The sequence below is a fragment of the Coenobita brevimanus genome, chromosome 60 (assembly GCF_032717465.1).
Source record: "Coenobita brevimanus isolate Jiangsu-jjx chromosome 60, ASM3271746v2, whole genome shotgun sequence".
Taxonomy (NCBI): domain Eukaryota; kingdom Metazoa; phylum Arthropoda; class Malacostraca; order Decapoda; family Coenobitidae; genus Coenobita; species Coenobita brevimanus.
This window is the reverse complement of record NC_137013.1, coordinates 1,177,216-1,199,515: the sequence shown is the minus strand read 5'-3', so window position 1 is coordinate 1,199,515 and position 22,300 is coordinate 1,177,216. Positions and strand designations below refer to the sequence as shown.

Here is a 22,300-nt window from a genome sequence, read left to right as displayed (position 1 = left end):
GATGTATTTAGTTTTAATGCTACTCATTCTTTTATTCAGCTCACAATAACCCCTGATAGTGAAGTAGGTATATGCAGGCTGTGTGTAACCCCTTCAGTTAAAAAATCTATAGCAAGGTAAATAAAAGAACTGGAGATAGCAAAATGAAAATAGTACAGTGGAATCTCCTAAATCGCACAATTCTAAATTGCAAATTCATAATATGCGGCAACATCATGCAAGTTTGCAATATCAGTAGTGTGCAGAAACTACAAGAAATTCGTGAATGCAGTCTCAAAAGTGACACTTTTCCAATGCCTTGTGTAATACACGCCACCATTACCTAAAACCTACATGCCTAGCCAGGCATACTAATCATTGCTAAGCATGGCAGTAACAAAATGAACATATTGAAGCACAGCACTTGCTATAAGCCAATCACAGTGCTTCCCTCCCATGCCAAGCAAGAAGGACGCATATGCTTGATGCCCCAGCACCCAGCTCAGTGCACTTTCTCCCCGTTGTTAGCGTGTGGTTCTGGTGTAGGGACAGGATTCCCCCCCCCCCCCATGCTTCCTCTGCCTGCCCAGTGTTACCATGGCTGATCGTAACCCTCCTAAGCTGGTGACCGGTTTGATGTGAGGTTTGGGGGTTAGGGGGGACAACTTTTCTAATATGACAGACCCATTAGTGATTTTCCCTATAAGATTATATTTCTAATTCACGGAATTCACAAATCACTGCGTGTGCTCAGTCTTATAATGATGCAATTTAGGAGATTCTACTGTATGTTATCACACTGAAGAGTTACCATTGCTTGAGGTGGAAATATACAGTACAATGACCAGTGGCTTCAGTGCGTGGTAGAAAAAGTAGATGCAGTATGGTATACAATAAATACAGTTGTGGATGAGGATGAGGCTGCTGTTATCTCCAGTAATTGAGGGGAGTGATGTGAACATTATTATAAGTTCTACTACCAATACCTGCAGAAATTTTGAACTTGTGAAACTATTGTTTTAAAAACTTGTACACAATATTGATAGTATCACAATTGGTTGAGATTATGGTAAGGTGAATCTGGCTGAAATAACTGAAGAGATGCTGTTGTTATTTCTGTGACTGATGAGCTGTTGTTATTTCTGTGACTGATGATCTGCTACTTCTTGTTGGCAGCTGCTTGAGCAGCCTTCTTGGCTTTCACCATTTCCACCAGCTCCTGTACAAAGAAAATTAACACCAAATTAAAAACTAGAAATATTAATAATGGACACTGTAATGCCATACATCAGCAGTACAACCTATACTATCTAATAGCAATACTAATCAGCTGGGGAGGCAAAACAATAGGATTTTAAAAGGTCAGAAACCTGTTTCCTTAAACTATACTGTACTGAGAGAGATCTACACACTGATTTGAAAGTACGGTTACCCACGTCTCTGTGACCACTGCTGGTGTTTTATGGAAGTTGGGGACACTCATAATCAGGTAAAAAAAAATCCGAGACAGAATGCCCAATGTTTCTAATGTACTGTTTGAACTACAAACTTCCTGGTACATGTGATCCCCATAATGCAATGAGATATTTTGATGAGAAAGGCTGCAGCATCACACGCACCACTGAGTGACATATTGTGAATGCCTTTGAATTAGCACAGTTTGATGTGGGAAGTGGTATGATTTTACCTAAACATGGCTATAAAGCATTGGGTGTCTTCATCTCTAAGTACAAGAGATGGTGAGGAGCACTCAGCATGTCTGACCAACTGGACATACATCTGATTTTCTTCTTTCTGAAAGAGATCACTTACCACACAGCCCACCACATTCCACCCACCAATCCACAACCTGTAGCCATACTCACTCTCAAGAAACAAGTTAATAAACATCAGTCACATTCAATCTACTGATGCCTTCAGGGACCTTGCATGGAAGTACAGCCACCATAACAATGATTTATTCTTTTCACCATCCACCTCCATGCTTCCAACCTTCAAGTCTTTCAAATGAAGTGGCCTTCAAGATGCTTGGTATTAATTTTGAAATCAATGGAATTCTCCTACTGATCTGCCTTCAGTCTTGAGTTGTAAACTGCTCCAACACAACTCAGAGATGGTACTGATGACCTAGTGACCACCCAGGAAGATGAGGTTGTGCAATAGGTCTAATGTCAAAGAATCCCCTCGCCAAAAGGGAAGATATTCGTTCTGGAATGGTCATGCCAAACCCATTCTTCAACACATCTTAGAGAGCAACAAAGTGTATAAAGACTGAGCCTAGTTGGAGGGCTTGTGAAAGAGTTCAGCCATATAATTCAAACAACTCATATCATGTCCTGACGGAAGAATGCACTACCCTGGAGAAAAATACCCAACACATCGTCTGTATGGAAAGATGAGCAGACTTTGCACAGACCTCCAGGTATTGTTGTTGTTGCCACTCAACCACACTCTGTCTGGCTAAGCAAATTCATCTCAAACATAGGTAAACAACAACTTCTAAAATCAAAACCCTTATAAGCAACATCCAGCTGCAATGCCTCAACTCACTATGACCACCAGGCATTATCAACCACGTACAAACAGTAACTGAATGCAACATAGCAGTATAATCTGACCTTATATCGCCTCATGCAATCTTTCTTGGAACGGTTTGGGACACACTCTGCAATGCGGTCCCAGCGGTCTGGGGTGGAGGCAGGGAAGGTCTTGAGTGCCTGTTCAAGGAGTCGTTGTTCTTCTGAACCCCAGGCTGCAGTGTTGATTCCCAACATATCCTGAGGGGCTGACAGATAACATATGGCTCAGTAAACAGAGTACAATACTCAAAATATGTCCCAGCATAAACACACTTGCCCACCCACTTCAATACTAATACTAATAATAATCATAATAATAATGGTATGGGGCACAAGGGCTTAAGTGTATATGCAGATAAAATGGCAGTAATGGTAACAGGGTTGGTGGCAGTACTGTCAAAGAAGGGGAAGAGCGGCCATGTACGGCTTGCCACATGGGTGTAGCAAGTAATTCCATCTTGTGCAGTGTTTGTGGTAAGTGGATACATTTGGGATGCCGTGGTATTTGAGGTAGACTGAGATAATGTTGATTTCGTATGTGCGGTGTGTCGAGGAGAGCAGGTGAAGAGTGTCAGGCGTGAAAGGATTGAATTGCTGGCGAGTCTCTTGAGTGTGTGGAGAGTTTTGTTATTTAGGAGACACATTATGTGCTGGAGGTGGGGCTGGAGCAAGCTCTGTGGCTAGAGTAAGGAGTGGTTGGAAGAAGTTCACGGAGCTATTGCCTCTCCTGACACTAAGAGGCCTCTCCCTCCGTGCTAAGGGATCTTTTTATGTGGCACATGGTAGGAGTGTAATGCTGTATCGTACTGAGACCAAGGCACAAGAGGAAGAGGATATTCGGCGGCTCAAACATACAGAAATGGCAATGCATCAATGAATGCAAGGCCTGGGGGGGTTAGGCCTGTGATGGGTGAGTTAAAAGGTAAGATGGGACTGGAGTGTATTAGTGTTGTGATGAGGAGAAGTAGACTGTTTGGGCATGTGGAGTGGATGAAGGATGACAACTGGGGACTATTAACATCTGAAGCAGGGTTGCAAGGTAGACCAAAAAAGACCTGGGACGAGGTCAGTGAGTGTGACCTCAGGAAGGGACTGAATACAGAGGCTGCCAGAAACTGAGCAGCATAGACAGCTGCCATTAGGTGACCAAGGCCAACGCATGCAAGCATCTTGGAGCCTTTATAAATGAAACAAATGAAATGAAGGCAAATGAGACGAGTTGTCAGACAAGTATTCTCAATGGAAGAGTGTGACTGATGGAGTGCCACAAGACTAAGTTCTGGCTCCTGTTATGCTTTTAATATATGTAAATGATAAGAGGCAGTTATATGAACATGTTTTCAGTTGATGCAAAAATTAAGAAGCAAATTCAGAATGGTTACAGTTGTGAAGAGCTGCAAACTGATTGGGATAAGTTGTACAGTTAGAGCCAGGTGTGGAATGGAGTTTAATGCAATGGGAATATGTGGCAAAAGACCTAGTTATAAAATGGGAAAAGACAGTATCAACAAAGAAAGGGAAGAGAAAGATTGAGGAGTGATGATACAGGATATTCTATCACAAGTGCAGCATATAAATAAGGACACTGGAAGGGCATGCAGACATGACTAATATGAGAATGGCTTCCAGCTATCTGAATGAGATGTTGACAGAGATAACTGTGTCCATGGTAAGACCACCAAAATTAGAATATGTGTAAGTGATATGGTCAACTTGTTCGGGATGGAAGGATGGAGTGGAGAGGTACAGTATATGAAAGACGGGAGTGTGAGCTTGGAGCAGGCGAGTGAAATGGTGGGGGACTGGGTGACATAAGAGGCGATTTGTTTGTGTCTACCCCTTACGGGATTAAGGCATCTGGCAATAGACAGATAGACAGATATGGTCAACTCATTTAAAGATGCATGAGAGAAAAGTGGATAAGGTACAGGGGATGGAAATTAGGATGTTACCAGGTTTGAGGGAACTGTCATTTGAAGACAGAATGGAGAAACTGAAAGTACCAATGCTAAGTGAGAAGAGAGAGGGGAGACTTGTTTATGATGTTTAAGAAGAGTTAGAAATCTGGAAAAAGTGGACAAAGAAGATCTGTTTGTGGAAGATGATGCAAGGACAAGAGGGCATTTAAACTGAAGAACAGATGCTTAAATGATGTGAAAAAACTCCGTTTCCCAAACAGAAATATAGTCATCTGGAACAGTTTGGATGAAATATTGAAGGAAAAGAACATCTGTGTGCTGAAAAGAGATTGGATAATTTAAGATGTGGAGACAGGACAACACGAGATTAGCTCAAATCCTGTATAAAACAACTAGGTAAATACTCTGAATGAACGCACAAAACAACATGCCCCTGAAGGATGGTTAAATGCTTTGTGAAGCATCTTAACTGCATTCAGAAGGCAATGCATATTCTTCTCAACTCTAAGTATAGGATGATTACTCATCATTTAAAATGCCTCGCTGGGGTCGTAAGATGGTTTAAGCCTCTTCTTCAAGGTGTCTCTGAATTTAATTCCTGAGTGTTTTTTTTTTTTTTTCAAAAACCTGACTTTATTAGTAATGAAATCTGAAAAGGCAGAGGTCGTGATGAGCTCAAAACAATGTGAGAGGAGGGAGAGGGACTTTGTGAAAGGGGGTATCTTTGTGCTGGGTGCAGATCCTAGTACAAATAGACATACAGCTACAGTGAGTTTTCCTATTTGCAGGTTTTGCTGACATTATCCAAAACCAAACCAGAAATCACTAAGTGCTAAACATACCTACCATCATTATCAACTTCAAAATCAAAGTGACTCATAAGAAAATATCTTGTATGGCATATTTGTTGTTCACTTACTGTCATATCTCTGAGAAGCAGTAGCATCACTAATAGGGGGATGTGCATGGCTCTGTGTCTTCTCCATGCTAGCATAAGCACTTCGATTGGCGGCTTCACGCATGTGCTGATCAGAGTGCTGCAGCTCTTTTGCCTTGCTCAGCACCTCCTTGGCATGACGCACCACCGATGATGAAGAATGTTGGTTAATGTACTCTGCTACCACCTCCCACCTGTCACAGTGAAGCCAGTGGGAAACTAGTGATCATTTAAGATAGCAATCACAAGTGACTGTTAAAGAGAGGCAACAACAAACCAGGTCATAAAAAACAAATTTCATTCCTAGAATAATAATAATACAGGTAATCCCTTAATTCACGTGAACTTTTTTCACGTGATTTCGGTTATCCACGAATTTTTCGTACAATAACTAAAACAAAATTATAGTATTCAAATAAATAATTTTAATATACTGGAAAAATAAATAAAATATCAAAATGCCTACCTGCTGCCCGTGTGCATACATATGTGTGCGTGTGCGTGTGTGTGTGTGTGTGTGTGTGTGTGTGTGTGTGTGTGTGTGGGAGGTCGGTCTACCACGCACCACACAGTCAGTTTGAATCCGACGGTCGAACCATGCGTGACTCGCGAATCGTTATTTGTGGCTTATTATTCTGCCTTCCAGTGATTGCTTGCCTTATTTGCCAACATGGGGCCTAAGCGTAGTGCTAGTGATGCATGTGGTAACACACCAAAACGGACTCGTAAAGTGATGTTGCTGACAGAGAAAGTTAAAGTGTTGGACAAACTTAGGGAAGGAATGCTGGCGACAATTTGCCGTCAGGACGATTCCCCGTCATTTATTTACATACCAGTTTATTTAGCAAGTACAGTACACTAGTTTTTTACTTATATGAGTTATAAAATCCCCCTGAAAATTAGTTATTAATGTATTAATTAATCAATAACAAGTACAATATATTTATAGAATGACGGAGAATCGTCCATGTTTTGACGGTGAATTGACTTGACAGTGCATTGTCTCGGAATCATATGTTTGGGGTGAGTCAACTGTTCATACAATAAAGAAAGCAGAACGTAGCATACAGGAGCCCGTGAGGGCTAGTACACCAGACTGTGCTAAAGTGTCTCCACCTACGCCTGTGAAATGTCTCGGAACCATATGTTTGGGGTGAATGAGTCAACTGTTCGCAGGCAGAATGTAGCATACGGGAGGCAGTGAGGGCTAGGGCACCAGACTGCTGAAGTGTCTCCACCTACGCCTGTGCTTGTCAGCTTTCAGTGTCAAGTTTCTTACATATTTGTTGTTTTTCATACTTTATGATAGCTTATAAGGTGTATGTAGTACATAAACAGTATTATTCAGATGTAATATACTTAATACTCATGCATAATTATGTGCACACATGGGCAGAACATATACGCGAATATACCGCATACGCGAAGGGACTGGGAACGTAACCCTCACGTGAATTAAGGGCTTACTGTACTAATGATAATTATAATTATAACTGGTGGTACGTGGGGGCGCTCATCATCCACTCATTCAATATAGTGCTGCTCTCAGGTGTCTGCCCTTTCCTCCCTCCTTTCCTCTCCTTTCCTTCCTTCCTAGTCCTTTTGCCTGCGGGTGACTTTACACTCCCTCTTTTGTCTTTTTCGTTCACTCTTTCCTCCTCTTCTGCCTGTGGGTGACTCTACACTGAATGACAAGCCAAATGGTTTCCTGTACACCATGAAACCATTTACTATGCTGGGTGGTAACCATATAACTAAATGATGGCACCTGGTGGTTTAGTGGGTAATTGCAGCGCTCCAGTTGGATTGAGCTAGTGAAGGTTTATATCCAAGGAATGGTTGGGGGTTACTGCTCACATAATGCCACTCAGGGATGAATGAGGCTGGTCACTCTCATCTTAAATGTCAGGACCAAAATGCCTAGCCCCAGGCTCCTACACTCCTCATGGGGCAATGTAGGATTGGATGATGGATGGATGAATAATAATTATAATAATAATAATGTGTGATAATAATAACACTAATAAAGTGAGAAAGTGGATGTATGTGGATTAACTGAAACTAAATGAAGAGGTGAGAGTGTGAGAGAATGGGAGTATGCATGGGGTATATGCGTGGCAGTAGGTGAGAATAAGAGGGCAAAAGATGGAGTGTGTATTGTTGTGAGTAACAGAAGGAGAATATAAGACAGTATGGATTAGCTGGCTCTAGGATTGTGTGGGTAAGATTGAAAGCTGGAATACAAATGTGGGTGATTGTGTGCGTGTATGCACCAACACAAGATCGTGCAAGCAGAGTGAGAGAAGAGTTCTGGACAAGTGTGGAAGCGTGCATGGAAAAGTTTGAAAGGAATGAGAGAGTGTTTCTGATTGGTGATATGAATGGTAAAGTAGGGAATGTGAAGGTGGATGGAGTAGTTGGTGAGTGGGGTGTGACTGCTGAGATAGATGAGAATGGCAGTGCGTTAGTGGACATTTGTGCTGGGAGGGGGTTGGTGATAGCCAATACCCTCTTCAGGCACAAAATGATACACAGGTATACATGGCGAGTGATGAGAAGGGTGGGTGGTGAACTGAATGAAAGGAAGGCAATGACTGATCATGTGTGTGTGGATGAAAGGATGCGTAGGTGTTTAATGGATGAAAGAGCATATAGAGGTTGGGGGAGTGGACTTTCTGATCACCACTTGGTGCCAGTCAGAATCAAGGTCCAAGTAAAATGGAGAAATAGAAGAATGGAAGGACGGGAGGAAGGAGTACATGCATGGAGGGTGGAAAGGTTACAAGAGAATGACAAAAAGGCAGCATATAAGAGGGAAGTGGAGGAGCAATTGGGTAAATATGGACTGGAGCAGATGAGGGACGTGGAAGGTGTGTGCAAGATATTCACAGAAGAAATCTGTGCAGCATGTGAGGTGGTGTGTGGGGTGAAAAGACAAAAGGGGGGTGCAAGGAACAGCATGGCGGAATGAAGAGGTGAGACAGGCTGTGGCACAAAAGAAAGCATATGGTGAGTGGATGAGAAACAGGGGCGTGGAAGAAATTGAGATATGGAAGAGTTATATGTAGAGAGGAAGAGAGGTGAAAAGATTAGTAAGAGAGGGCAAGAAAAGAGTGGATGAGGAATTTGGAAGGAATTTGAGTGTAAAGTGGAGGGAATGTAAGAAAATGTTCTGGAAAGAGGTAAAGAGAGTTAGACAGGGTGGCAAAGTAGTTAGTCGGGGAGTGAAAGATAAAAATGGTAGATAACTCTCTTCTCACATCCCTCCATCTCCCAGCCATTCCCCAGCCACTTATACTTGCATTACTTTCATTCTCTATGTTCAACAATTCCTTAAAGTGTTCTCTCCATTTTTTTTTTTTTTTAAATAACAGTACGGAGGAAGGAAAAATAAATGAATAAAAAAAAATAATCCATACACCGGATTACTGGTGTCCTCTGTTCATAAAATATCTGCTCACTTTTTCTCCCTTCTCCACTAGTAATCTATCATTTTCATCTTTCACTCCCCGACTAACTTCTTTAACACCCCGTCTAACTCTCTTTACCTCTTTCCAGAACATTTTCGTACATTCCCTCCGCTATACACTCATTCCTTCCAAATTCCTCATCCACTCTCTTCTTACTCTCTCTTACTTATCTTTTCACCTCTCTCTTCCTCTCTACATATAACTCTCTCATCTGTATCTCAACTTCCTCCATGCCCCTGTTTCTCATCCACTCACTATATGCTTTCTTTTGCATCACAGCTTGTCTCACCTCTTCATTCCACCATGCTGTTCCTTGCACCCCCTTTCGTCTTCTCTTCACCCCACACACCACCTCACGTGCTGCACAGATTTCTTCTGTGAATATATTGCACACACCTTCCACGTCCCCCATCTGCTCCAAATCATGTTTACCCATGATCCACAATGTAAAAGTTTCCTACAATATTACCCATGAGTAAATGATTAAAATTTAAATACTGATACAGTACATGCTGTACAGTAATACACTGCTTAAATCATAATCATACTGTACTCACCTAGTATTGGTATCGATGGAGGATAGAGTCGCACGGATACGTCCTCACTATACAGTACAGTAGTCAGAGCACTAGGGCACATTGCACTATGGGGCCACAAGGTTAGTCACAGCATTCCAGCAACGAGAGAGGCATGGGAGGCCACAGACTAAGTCAAAAGCACTAGGGTTTAGTCACCGCATGGGTCACATGAGCAGAGTGCACAGATACGTCCTCATTGTACGGTGTCCATGGGCGAGACTGATGGAGCAACGGTAAGCTCGGTGCTCCAGGTGGGCCGCTCCTGCAACCCACTGTGATTCGCTGGCGCATTGTGGGGTCTGCTGGCTTGCTGATTGGGTCCAGTGTTTGAGCTGGATGATACACCTCACCAGTAGAAAGTGCACAGTGCCACCAATTGCTTCCCGTCTCTGAGCCAGATATTGCGTAATTTCACCAGATACTGTTTTAATAAAACCAAGCAAAAAGCGCTGGATTTTGCGACAACGGATAATTAAGAGTTAACTGTAAATTGCTCAATCTGTATATGAATGGGATTATAAACGAGATACAAGGTAGGGCACTGGATGTTGGAGCAGCCTTAAATGAGAGAGGGCAGCATTTGGAAACTGCCTGTATTGTTGTTTACAGATGATATTGTATTGTTAAGTGAAGTTAAAGGGGGACTGCAAGGCTTGGTGCATCAGTTTAGAAGAATGTGTACGAGACAATATAAAGGTGAATATAGGAAAGAGTAAAGTCATGGTCTTCAAGAGAAATGAAGTTACTGGATGTACAGTGAGGCTGGATGATGAGGAAATGGAAAACAGGGGAGTGCATTAAAGTACTTGGGTAGTGTGATGAGTAAGGATGGAGGTTTGGAGGGTGAAGTGCTTGAAAGGGTACAGCAGGGAAGAAAGGTTGCTGGTTCTTTGAAAGCAGTGATAAGAAACAGGGAAGTGAGCATGGAAGTAAAAAAGTTACTACATGACAGTATTGTGATACCAATTCTAATGTATGGAAGTGAAGCTTGGACCTTGTTGGAAGGACACAAGTCAAGAGTGAAAGCAGTGGAAATGAGTTATTCGAGAAGAGCATGTGATGTTATATGGAAAGACAGACTGACAAATAAGGAAGTGAACGAGCATTGTGGTGTGGATGTGGATGTGACAGGAAGCATTAAGAGAAATACACTGAGGTGATTTGGCCATGTGGAAAGGATGGAAAGAGAGAGAGAGACTAATTAGAAGAGTGTATGTGAGTGAGATGAAGAGGGGAAGAAGGAAGGGAAGGCCAACGATGCGATGGAGGGATGGAGTGGAGAGGTATATGAAAGCTGGGGGTGTGAGAACACGGCAGTGAAGTGGTCGGGGACAAGGCGACATGGAGGCGGTTAATTTGTGGCCACCCCTTCTGGGATTAAGGCGTCTGGCGATAGACAGATAGACCGTAAATTGAAAAGAAAAGGCAGAGGAGATTTATAAGTGTAAGACCAGTGTGTACCTCTTGGTGGTGCCAGCTGGGAATAGATTAACTGCCTTGATGAGTAGCTGTAAGTCATCCTGTGACCATGTCTTGTGTGATGCCCCATCACCTGCCCCGCCACCTCCACCCCGCCCAGCTGCTGCTGCCACTGCCTCCCTCTCCTTCTTGATTTTGTTACGCACCTCATTCACCTGCCACAGGAGGACACATAGAATTGATTGCCTGATGGATGAATGATCTCTTAATGTACCAACATCCACGAAAGTAAAATCATCCACATTCCACTGTGATAATATATTAACTATTTTAATAATCTAACCTGAAAATATGATGCAGAAACCTATCAGTGACTGGCTGTAATATCATCAGCCACCTACATGCAACCTGCACTGTTCACTGTACACCAATGTTTTGACTAGTACACACCATACATACAATATTACTACACTTAATTCATCATGGTAAAGACTCTACAGTCTCTATGCACTGTACTAATGTACTAAAATACTAAATAAGTACAGTATGGCTGTGAGAAGAAGCTTTAGATATTGGTGCTGGGCAGCTTATTCAGATAATCCCAGAAAGAATCACTGATACCATTATGCAGGAAGACAAGCTACCAAGACTCCTCAAACAAACAACAATCTGAGTCAGTCCAGCACTTCAGCATCTAGAATTCCACTCCATGTGTTTGTTCATGCATCTGTGTGTTTATTTATATTGTTACCAGATCAATATGACCATGAGAGAGAGATGTGGCTTGAGAGGGTGATGTTCTTTTCTGAGCGGCTGTACATACCTGTGCCATAATGAGTTCCCTGGCTTGGGATGGTCCTGCTGCAGAAGCCAGGTTTGTGTTGAGATTCTCCAGTGTTGCTAACTCCAGGGCTTCACACAGCAACTCCACTTCGGTCATTGCCTCAACACGCTCCTCCTCACCACTCACATAGTAGTTATGGTCCTTGCACAGGGTCCTAAGGGTCTGGAAGAAGTAAGGGAAACAATGGTAAAACAGTAAGCCAAATGTGCCTGACCCCCTTCAAGACATTGGGGCCTGAGACTAGACTACCTTGGTCCAGTAAATTTAAAGGTAGATGATCAGCCTATTCCCCTTGATGGCAATACATGCTTAAATGCAGAGAAGCAATCAAAGAGTGCAAAATACAAACTATCAACCAGTCTCAGGGCTGAATATTTTACTCTGCCCTGTTCCTTTGTCTTCTGACAGATTACTTCCAAAATCAAATTTCACCTTTAACTCATCCACCAACTTTGATTCATATCAGATCAAAACTGTCTTAACCGACTTTTCTCAGTGACCTTGGCCTTTAACTGGTTTTCTCAAAATCAAATTTTTTATCCTTGATCTAAACAGAACACTTCAATTAAGTTTAGTCTACGCTGGATAATAACTGCTTGGGATGACCATGCCATCTGACCCTGATACTTGACCAATTAGTCTTGAAAACAGTAGGTCAAACCCTAGGGTGATCCTCAAACAATCCACCACATAAAACCAAAACAACCTCTCCACGAGCATGGCTGTATAAAACTCCAGTCAACTTCTGATGGCTGAACCTACACAAGGTTCAACTGGGTATAATGAATATTATATGCCTGTTGGTCACTTTATACACTGCAAGTGTTATCAGGATAGACAGAAAAATAGTAGCTAAATTATTTTCCTGCAGCTTACCTGTGCTATATTAGTGGAGTTAAATATTTTTACTCATCAGAATTCATCATTGTTCCCCTTTAGTTTCAATGTTAAAAGAAAAGTAACTGATAAATAAAAGTCTTATCCATAAAATTCATAGCACAGCAATATGTATTAAAATGGATCATCACATCATCATCATCATGGCAATGACAATGATGATAACGCTGACAATGACGATGACGATAACAATGACAACGATGCACTTTACAGTAAACCTTCGTTTTATCAAACACCAATGTGTTGAATACCTGATTTATTGAATGCCTCTAAGTCAACCAAACTTTTTTTTTTTTTTTTCGCTATACCAAACTAGGGTCAATAAATTTGGCACATATCATGGCCATTCCAAACCACCAGCAATGCTTGGGGTAACTCACTTCACAGCTGCCAAGGAATACGGATTTGAGCAGAAATGAAAGCAATCAATCAGTTATGTTAGCTACATACCACATAGAAGACAGCCTGGCAGCACCAACCTGGTGCCATTTGCATGCATCTTTACATAAACATTTTGCTGTTTTCCACAGAAGGAGCTATAGGGACTAAGGATATTCTGCAAGACACCATGCACACAGGGCAACTACAGGGCCAAGTTTTGGGCAACAAAAAGAAACACTTCTCTTACTCTGCAAACAATACATTAAATCAGTGATGTCCTATGCCTCCCTGGCACAGGCTTCCATCCTATCTAATACAGTACTCACTGTAACACCTTTCAGACCACATTAAACAGCACCCTACACATCACCACTGGCCACACCAAACCACTCCCACAGCTCACTTAAACTCTGAAGCTACAGTCCTCTCTGTCATGTACAACCATGATATAAGGCACATTATTCTACATGGCAGCCAGTGCCAGTATACAACACCCCTGTCATTACACAAAACAGGCACACAGCACACCTAGGTACATAAAACAATCACCAAACGAACATTATCAAACCCTTTACAACAATATTGCACCTTCATATATTCCAACACAAGCAATGATGAAACCCCTACATACTCACTTCACCCGCAGGGCTATACAACACCTTGATCAAAACACTATATTATGTGCCATCCCTTCTGATATCCATCCACTGGAGGTACCCTTAAACAGAGATGATCAAGTTCATTCAGCTAGCCCTGGAGCAGGACAACACCCAGCCCTCCTCAGCTACCAACTGAGATTTGGGTTGGGTGGAATCACAGATGACACATCCCCAGGGCTGAATAGGCCCATACAACATAACACACACAATGAAGTATTGCCCAGCACATGCCATACTGAGACACACACACACATCATTGGTGTGGTGAACCTATGGGCCATTCCCAAAGGGGCAGTGGCTTACCTGTGGATGGCAGGTCAATTCAACCAGACAGACCCAGGCTGAGCTACAACAACAACAGCATTTCTATACAACCACTGATATAAGTGCAGTACTACAGTTACCTTCCTCTCCTTTTTGAAAGCTTTCTTCAGAGCATCTCTTTCTTTCTTCTCTAGTTCTTGTTTTGCCTTCAGTTCTGCTTCTTCTGCTTCCTTCTTTTTCTTTTCAGCCTCCTCTGCTTCTCTCCTTATCTGGAAAAGACAAGTGAAATAACTTTACATTCTTTAGATTCTGTGTCAGCAGTCTACTGGAAGGAGCTCCATAAAAAAAAAAAAAAAATAATAATAATAATAATAATAAAAATCATCATCAACACTACCTGATCTTTTGTTTAAAGTTATTCCTAGCAGTAGGTGGTGGTGACCATTGTCCAGTCACTTGATATGCTGCCTACGTCTTCCTTCACATTTATCGCTCTTTATATGTGTCTGCCTTCCTCTTTTCCTAATTCTCCCATCCTTTCATCACCTTTCATTACTATTCTTTCCACAACTGGCTGAGTGACAAGCCTAATGCTTTTCAGCAACATAGGAAAATATTTATGCTGGGTGGTAACCATATATCCAAATAATGGGGTGATGTCGAGCTTGCTTTGGTGCCCCTGTTAATGGGTTGCAGGGATGGAAATGCATCATCCATCTGGGAACCAAACCTCCACTCTCTTCATTGCGCCTCACTGTAGTGAGATGCTATCTACTGCAATGGAGCATCAGCTGCTTGCCTGTGGTTGATGGGTCTGCCTGACTAAACAGACCAGGGTTACTCAACAACAAAAACCAGTTTTACAGTTACAGGAATTGTGACATCACTCAGATCCAATACAAACATCATCAGTAGCCGTGGCAACAATCAAACTCTATAACTGTAGTGTATGTTACAGCACCTCTCCCCAGATCAGACTTTCTTGGAAAGAGAATGGCTTTAAGTTACCACTAAAGGATTAAACTGAAGTCAACTGTCTCATTAATAATGGCAATTTATTGTACAACCCAGAGGCTGAGTAGGAAAAAGAATGATCAGAGAAAAATTATAGATGAAAACCTCCAGGCTCATCAAGGTGCAAGGAATCATTTTCACTGCGCAACATCACACCAGGGTGTGCCAGCAGCTTTAACAATCTATCAAGACACTCTGGTTTGCCAAACTTATGAATCTTGAAAGTAAGAAGACAGTTTAAATTCAATTCTAGCCTTGACTGGTAACCTGCTTAACTCAAAATGACATAGCTGGAGTTTTCAGGGGAGGACAAACATAAGCCTTGCTGCTCTGTTAAAAAATGACTGAACCTTCTTTAGCAGATTCTTTGAAAACCAATCAATTGCAACTTACAATAATCAATGTGACAAAAGACCACTGTCCAAACCAAATGTTAAGAGGCAATGTTTGCTCAGAAACAGACTCACTGAGAACAAGTTTCTGATGTGATGATTGCAATCTTTGACAACTTGATTAATATGTTATTTATAATTAAGTTTTTAATAAAAACATATACCCAAGTCTGGAAAAGAACTAACAGGATGAAGTTATGGCTTGCCAATCTTCAGAGACTGCATTATGAACATCATCATACGTTTTGTTTCCTCCAATAATGACAATTTCTGTTTTGCCATCATTCTGCCAGAGTCCTCTTTGCCATCTAAATTTTGATATCTGTCATCAAGGACTCCAATTTACCCTGGTATCATTAACATCCATCATCTTAAGTAAGGATGGAAGTTTGGAGGGTGAAGTGCTTGAAAGGGTACAACAAGGAAGAAAGGTTGCTGGTTCCTTGAAAGCAGTGATAAGAAATAGGGAAGTGAGCATGGAAGTAAAAAAGCTACTGCCTGACAGTATTGTGATACCAACTCTAAGTGAAGCTTGGACCTTGTTGGAGGGACACAAGTCAAGAGTGAGAGCAATGGAAATGAGTTACCTGAAAGGAGCATGTGGAGTCACATGGAGAGACAGACTGACAAATAAGGAAGTGAGGAAGCGTTGTGGTAAGGATGTGGATGTGATAGGAAGCATTAGGAGAAACACACTGAGGTGGTTTGGCCGTATGGAGAGGATGGAGAGTGAGAGACTGACGAAGAAAGTGTATGTGAGTGAAGTGGAGGGGGGGAGGGGGAGGCCAAGGATGAGATGGAGGGATGCAGTGGAGAGGTATATGAGAGAGGGGGGGGTGAGCTGGGAGCAGGGCAGTGAAATGGCAGGGGACAGGGCAACAAGGAGATCTTGTGGCCACCCCTTACAGGATTGAGGAGTCCAGCAATAGATAGATAGACAGAAGAATACAATAAAGTACATCAATGAACAGAAGCAGTTAACAAAGGAGGATAACTTACACGCTCTTCTTCTTCCACCTTCAAGCGAATGGCCTCTGCCTTGGCTTTCTTCTGGGCTAGTTTACGTTCCTTTTCTTCTTCCTTGAATCTGTGAAGAGTGAGGGGGTTACAAGCTATTCAATCCATTCTGAAGAATTTGCATTAACTAAATATTCATCATCATCAAAATTCTAATTCTCATGAAAGGGTGCACAGGGGATGTGTGAATGGTACAAGGAATGCAGAAGTGAGAAATTATTTCTGGAATCTAAGGAGACATTGAACATTATAGTGTGATATATACTTTGTAGGAAAAGAAAGGGTAGGCTGACTACATATAAGTCAGCGTGAAACAGTAGCCAGATTGACCATTTCCTGGTCAAGAGGGCTGATAGAAGGACAGTGAAAGATGTTAAAGTTACAGGAAGCAGAGTCTGTGCAGCAACACAAATTACTGATACGGTACGTTATATGGTATTAAAGGAGCATGTCATAAAGATAAGAACCTATGCATACAGGAAGAATATATGGAGATGAAAAACCAAGCAAATGTTTTTGCACTCTTCTGTATCCGAGAAAGAACAAGCCAAAGAGTCCAGTTTCATTGGAACAGTGATCCCTTGGTTATCACACAACTGGTTAAGGCAGTTTTTGTTATCACTGCAAGATGGAAATCTGAATTCCTGCCATTATTGTGCATTTTTCAGCTAAAAAACATCATTATTGAGCACCTGAGCTTATGCTGACATTGATGGTGCATTATCTGTGGTTTATGATGGCATAAAGGGATTCACAGATGAGGCCCTACTCAAGGAGTTAATACCAGGTGGTGGAGACCACTTACTCTCCACCACCTCCTCACCTTAGAACCACCTACCTCAAGCCCATCTCAGGCGTCACTATGATACGGCATGTGTTTCTTCCTTATTGTGCACTTTTCATCTCCTATTAACCTAGCCTTGCCTATGTGTATTTCTGATACTTACCATAAGAGTATACATGTACGGAATTTAGTGGATCTAAATTGTTGTAAAAGGGAAAATTTGGGCTTGCACCTGGGATGCCTGGTACCAATCTGAATATATCCCATAGGTTCTGTGCTTTCTTTACTGTGCAGTTTCATTATCATGCACCATGCTTAGTACCATTTTTTATTTTTTTTTTAATGCAAGGAAGAAGGAACCAAAGGCCATTATGCACATTACCCAAGGGATCGCTGTATTGTAAATTTCAAACTCATGCAATTCCTCCTCCTCCATCAGCTTCCAATGATGTTGAACAAACAGCTCCACAACATCTACATCAGCACGGACCAGCAACACTTTTCCATACTAACAATAAACACAGTTGGATCCGTATCACTCACCTTCAGCTAAATACAATACACTAGTCTGCCATTTGATGGAACAGAATAGTACAGCTGTTCTGACCATGAGAGGATGAATGATGACAGTATTAACACTCTCAGGCTTCAGTAACTCACTCTTAGCTGAATAAAATAGTCTAGCGCTGGCTGCATAAGGATACCACAGCTGGCCTAACCATATGAGGATTAACAGGAGGCTAAACAATTATTAACACTTTCAGTCCATCTATCCATCCATCATCCAATCCTACATCGCCCCACAGAGAAGCATAGGAACCTGGGGCTAGGCAAGTTGGTCCTGACGTTTAAGATGAGAGTCAATGCTTTCAATCCACTGATGTATTTTCCAGTATATTCTTACTATTTCCAGACTTTACTTAGCTTGGATAAGATATATTTTTACTTCCATACTATCTTACTTGGGAATGATGTGCTAAATTGGAGGATAAGTTTCATTATCTCCTTCCTAACACAGGTCCTTCCCAACTAGAGAGAGAGAGAGAATGTCCTGGATGGGCTAATTCTTCAAAGTAAATCCTTTAACTTAAAAGAAAGAAGAAAATTACTGTACTCATCTGACAAATGAGATACTATCAGTCCTAAAAGCTAAACCACTCATGGGACACTGTATATTAGTGAAGGAAGTGACTCACCGGGCTATTCTTGGGTCACACGCATACGTATTGTCAACGAGCCGTCTGAGTCTGGCCATTTCCTCCTTCCGTCGCCGGGCTCGCTCCACCTTGTTCTGCTTTTCTATCCATCTACGCTCTTCTCGGCTGATGACAGAGAAACAGTGGTGTAGGGATGAGCAGAAACAAATTTAATAACATTAATAAAACACACACACACACACACACACACACACACACACACACACACACACACCGTCATCATCATCATCACCATCCACACCCCAAGGCAAGGTGAGGTGTAGCAACATCCAGAGAGCCCAAAGTTTCCCAGTCCAATGGGTCACACTGTCATTCGTTCACCATTCAAGCCCCCGGAATCTTGGCTCTATCTGATTCACCAAAAACATTCACCACGTTCTGTAGCTTCACATAAACGTATCCGATAGTCACACACACACACACACACACAAAAGTAGGCAGCACAACATCACGTGAGTGGATGATGAGCACCACCAACTAACACCAGGAGATAAAATAAAGGAGGAAGAAGAAAATGAACTGAATTAAGTATAAAAATGATAATTATGATAAAGCTAAGGAAAGAGAGAATGGACAAATGAAAGAGAGAGAGAGAGAGAGTAAATGAAAAAAGAGACAGGGTGGGAAGGAAGCTTAGGAATGAAGGGACAAGAAGAGACCTGAAAAAGATGAATTGCACTGCTGGTACTCTTCAGAAGTGATAAAATAATTCCACCTTGGTATCTAACACCCTGATTTAATATTAAATGAAATTATATTCTGCTGTCTCTAACTTATTTTAATCACAAAATTATCTCCTAAGCATTTACAATACGTGTATTACTAAACAAGTAAACTGAATCTTTCATTACAAACTTGCAAAATACCATAAAAGTCAGTGACAGATCCAGATGAAGGTTCATGGAATTTTTATCCTCACTTTCTTTTAAATGTGGATTCCCCCCCCCTCCTCCGAAACAATTATACTGTACATAATTAGTATTAAAAAAAAATAATAACATTTCTTGCTGTATAACTTAGATGCAACTGATCAAGGATTGTAGTTCATGGTTATATATATATATATATACAGTATATATGTAGGAGCCTCTATGGTAGAATGGTAAAGTGTGTGTGTTCGTATGCTGAAGATCGAGGGTTCGTGCCCTGCTGGGGTAATAAACTTTGGGAGTGTTGTTCTGGCCACGTACTGCATTGGTGGACAACACAAGGGGTGCTGTGGTTGAACCAGTGTCACATACTATAAAGTATGCTTGCACCCAGTTGGCTTACACAGGCCAATTACACTTAGTTCACAGACTACACACACATCCAAAGCCACTCAAACACTACACTTACAAGCACTTCTCACCCTACATACAATCTCTACCAGACAGCCTAAGCCACTTGGTAGAGATAAATTGGCTGTATCGTCCCCACTTCAGTAGGGATTGGCCGGTCCTGCAGTGGACACTAAAACGGCTAATGAGATGAAATGAGATATACTGTATATATAAAGTATAGATGATAGTTGTTATTACTATTTATTTAATGCATGACTGGCATCAATGGGTAAAAAAAGGGCAAGTCTGGGATCTCTGTTTTAACAAAAGTTGGATCTGTCCCTGCAGGTATGCTATCCTCACTACAGAAAATAAAGGGCCATATTATTAAAAGTGAGAGTGTGCAGACATGGACAAGCCCCTAGTTTGTTACAGTAATTTCTGAAGCATGTAATGATATAATATCTGGCTATTCAGTAATGCTGTAAACTACATTCTGTACTGTAGGGATACATGCAGATCATGTTTACTTACACGTGTTCCACAAATGAAGGACCTGCATATTTGTTTCGCACACTCAGTTTAATAATATGGGCATAACTTAATACAGGTAACACCTTCAACAAATCCAGCATTTATACTCACTCCTGTCCCTTCTCCTTTTCTTCTTCATCAAGGTATGAAAACTCCCGCCATGAGTCAAAGTCATACCAGAAACTATAAAACCGATCAACCTGTTTGGGATGAAATAAAACAGTGTTACACTACTCCATCATGTCTCTCAACTTGCCTAACCACTTCAAAACTATCACAAATTTTATATCTTATCCTTGCTATAAAATATAAAATTTGTGGTAGTTTTGAAGTGGGGATTATATTATATTTTGAGCTGGGGAGTATATATAGCTTTTAATAACCACAGCATTACTAGAAGTCATTTCACAGCTGAATAAAACTGCTTGATGAAGGCAAAATTTGAAACAAAATATTATACTGAAGGGGTTAAACTCTTCCATCCTATGATGTACTAGTACCTGCCATTTCATTCCTGCTGCTATCAGATTATTTTACTCAAGACAGCATTACAGCAATGAAAGGATTAACACTTTAAGGACCACCAGTGTTCATCAAAGTGGCTCTTGCCAGAGACCCATTTTCCATCAAATAATGACATTTTAGCAGGGAATGGGTTAACTTTAAAGGAGCACCAGTGGTGACACAGTGATGACAGTCTAGCAGTGAATGGATTAAATTTTAAAGGAGTACCGGAGGTGTCACAATAATTCTTGCCTGGGACCCATTTCCCATTAAATAATGACATGCTAGCATTGAAAGAATTAGCCTTTTAAGAATCACTGGCAGTGTCAGTGACACAGGACCATTTTCTATCAAAGAAAGTGCCACTTTTCTTTGGCTTTTGTGCTTCATGCAATGAAGTTTCTTCAAGAACCACAGAAATGCATAAAATGTATAAATGCACTCAATACAGTTCAACTGTGCTATACGACTGAAGCAAACATTCACTTATACCATCATTAAGAACTTACACCCCTTCAGCACTCAGCAACTGCAAATCTTCATTTATACGAATGGAGAGATCCCACCATTTAAAGGCTCCCATGCATCTGTACAGCAAAGCAAAGCCGACAGTCATGAATTTGAGCCAAGATGACTGCCTGATGTTTATGTGCACAAACCCCGATTTGAGTCAGCTGTGTGTGGTCCCTTCTTCATCCACCACCCCTATGATGTCCCCATGCTCCTCACCTACTCTGTCAAATGTCCCACTGTGGTGACAGCGTTTCTCTTTTCATGCATCATGTTACATCACCTTCTCGCATGTGCATAGTCACTGAACCACCATTACAACTGCAATATTACAGTTCAAGTGCCTGACTAACAATTTCAATAAATAATAAAATATTCAAAGTCCCTGTAGTTCCTGTGGAAAATGTTAAAGTGCTTATGTAAATATGAACACTGGCAGCACCAGTTCGACTCCTTTGTATTTTATACGAAACGTACCTATACCCCATTCCACCAAGCTTGGCACCATCAGTGATGTCCTCAAAGCCTGTAGTGTTGATGTAAATCCTCAGCATTAGGTAAACCTCTATGTTTTACCTTAAGGACCAATATATAAAGGCAATACAAAAAGGTATATCCAGTTCTGAGGACCTCTATCAATGCTACAGGTGTTGAGGACATCATTGATGGTGCCAGACTCAGTGAAATGGAGCATGGTTATGTGCTTCCTGCTCCGCTCATTTCCATTTGCACATCTCACTCTCACTTTTAATTAACAACTAAATATTCTTAGTGCATATCGGTATAGCTCCTTCTGTGAAAAACACTGTTAAGCACCCCTTCATAACCTTGAGCTGTCTCACCCATTTAAATTTCCATCCAACACTGCATTTTCATCATTATCCATACTATTAAATTAAATAAAAGACGAAAATACTACATGCTGTGTCCCCCACCCCACTCCACCACTTATCAATGTTTACAGAAGCCCGTACAGGCAAATCTGAGCATTGTGTGCTTACAGGAAAAGTTACAGTAGTTCTGCTCTCTCTCTCTCTATTCCAGTAGTGGACGCCCTAGAGGGATGGCACTTCTGCATAAGTATGGGGCCCACTGCAATTTTTCCTGAAGAATATGGGTAATGCTGATGATGTACAGTGG

At 41.5% G+C, this 22,300-nt stretch overlaps 1 protein-coding gene across 1 annotated transcript in view; it reads right to left on the bottom strand.

Annotated features, from left to right (window-relative positions):
- Positions 1-664: 664 nt before the first annotated feature.
- Positions 665-22,300, bottom strand: part of LOC145403145 (dnaJ homolog subfamily C member 2) — a 35,857-nt gene continuing 14,221 nt past the window's right edge. The window contains exons 6-14 of the mRNA XM_080274967.1: positions 20,258-20,346; positions 18,330-18,455; positions 16,332-16,419; positions 14,067-14,195; positions 11,705-11,887; positions 10,924-11,096; positions 5,397-5,608; positions 2,598-2,764; positions 665-1,198 (exon numbers count right to left, since the gene is read on the bottom strand). Coding sequence (XP_080131093.1) covers positions 1,139-1,198; positions 2,598-2,764; positions 5,397-5,608; positions 10,924-11,096; positions 11,705-11,887; positions 14,067-14,195; positions 16,332-16,419; positions 18,330-18,455; positions 20,258-20,346 — 1,227 coding nt within the window. The 3' untranslated portion in view covers positions 665-1,138. The remainder of the gene's footprint in view (positions 1,199-2,597; positions 2,765-5,396; positions 5,609-10,923; positions 11,097-11,704; positions 11,888-14,066; positions 14,196-16,331; positions 16,420-18,329; positions 18,456-20,257; positions 20,347-22,300) is intronic.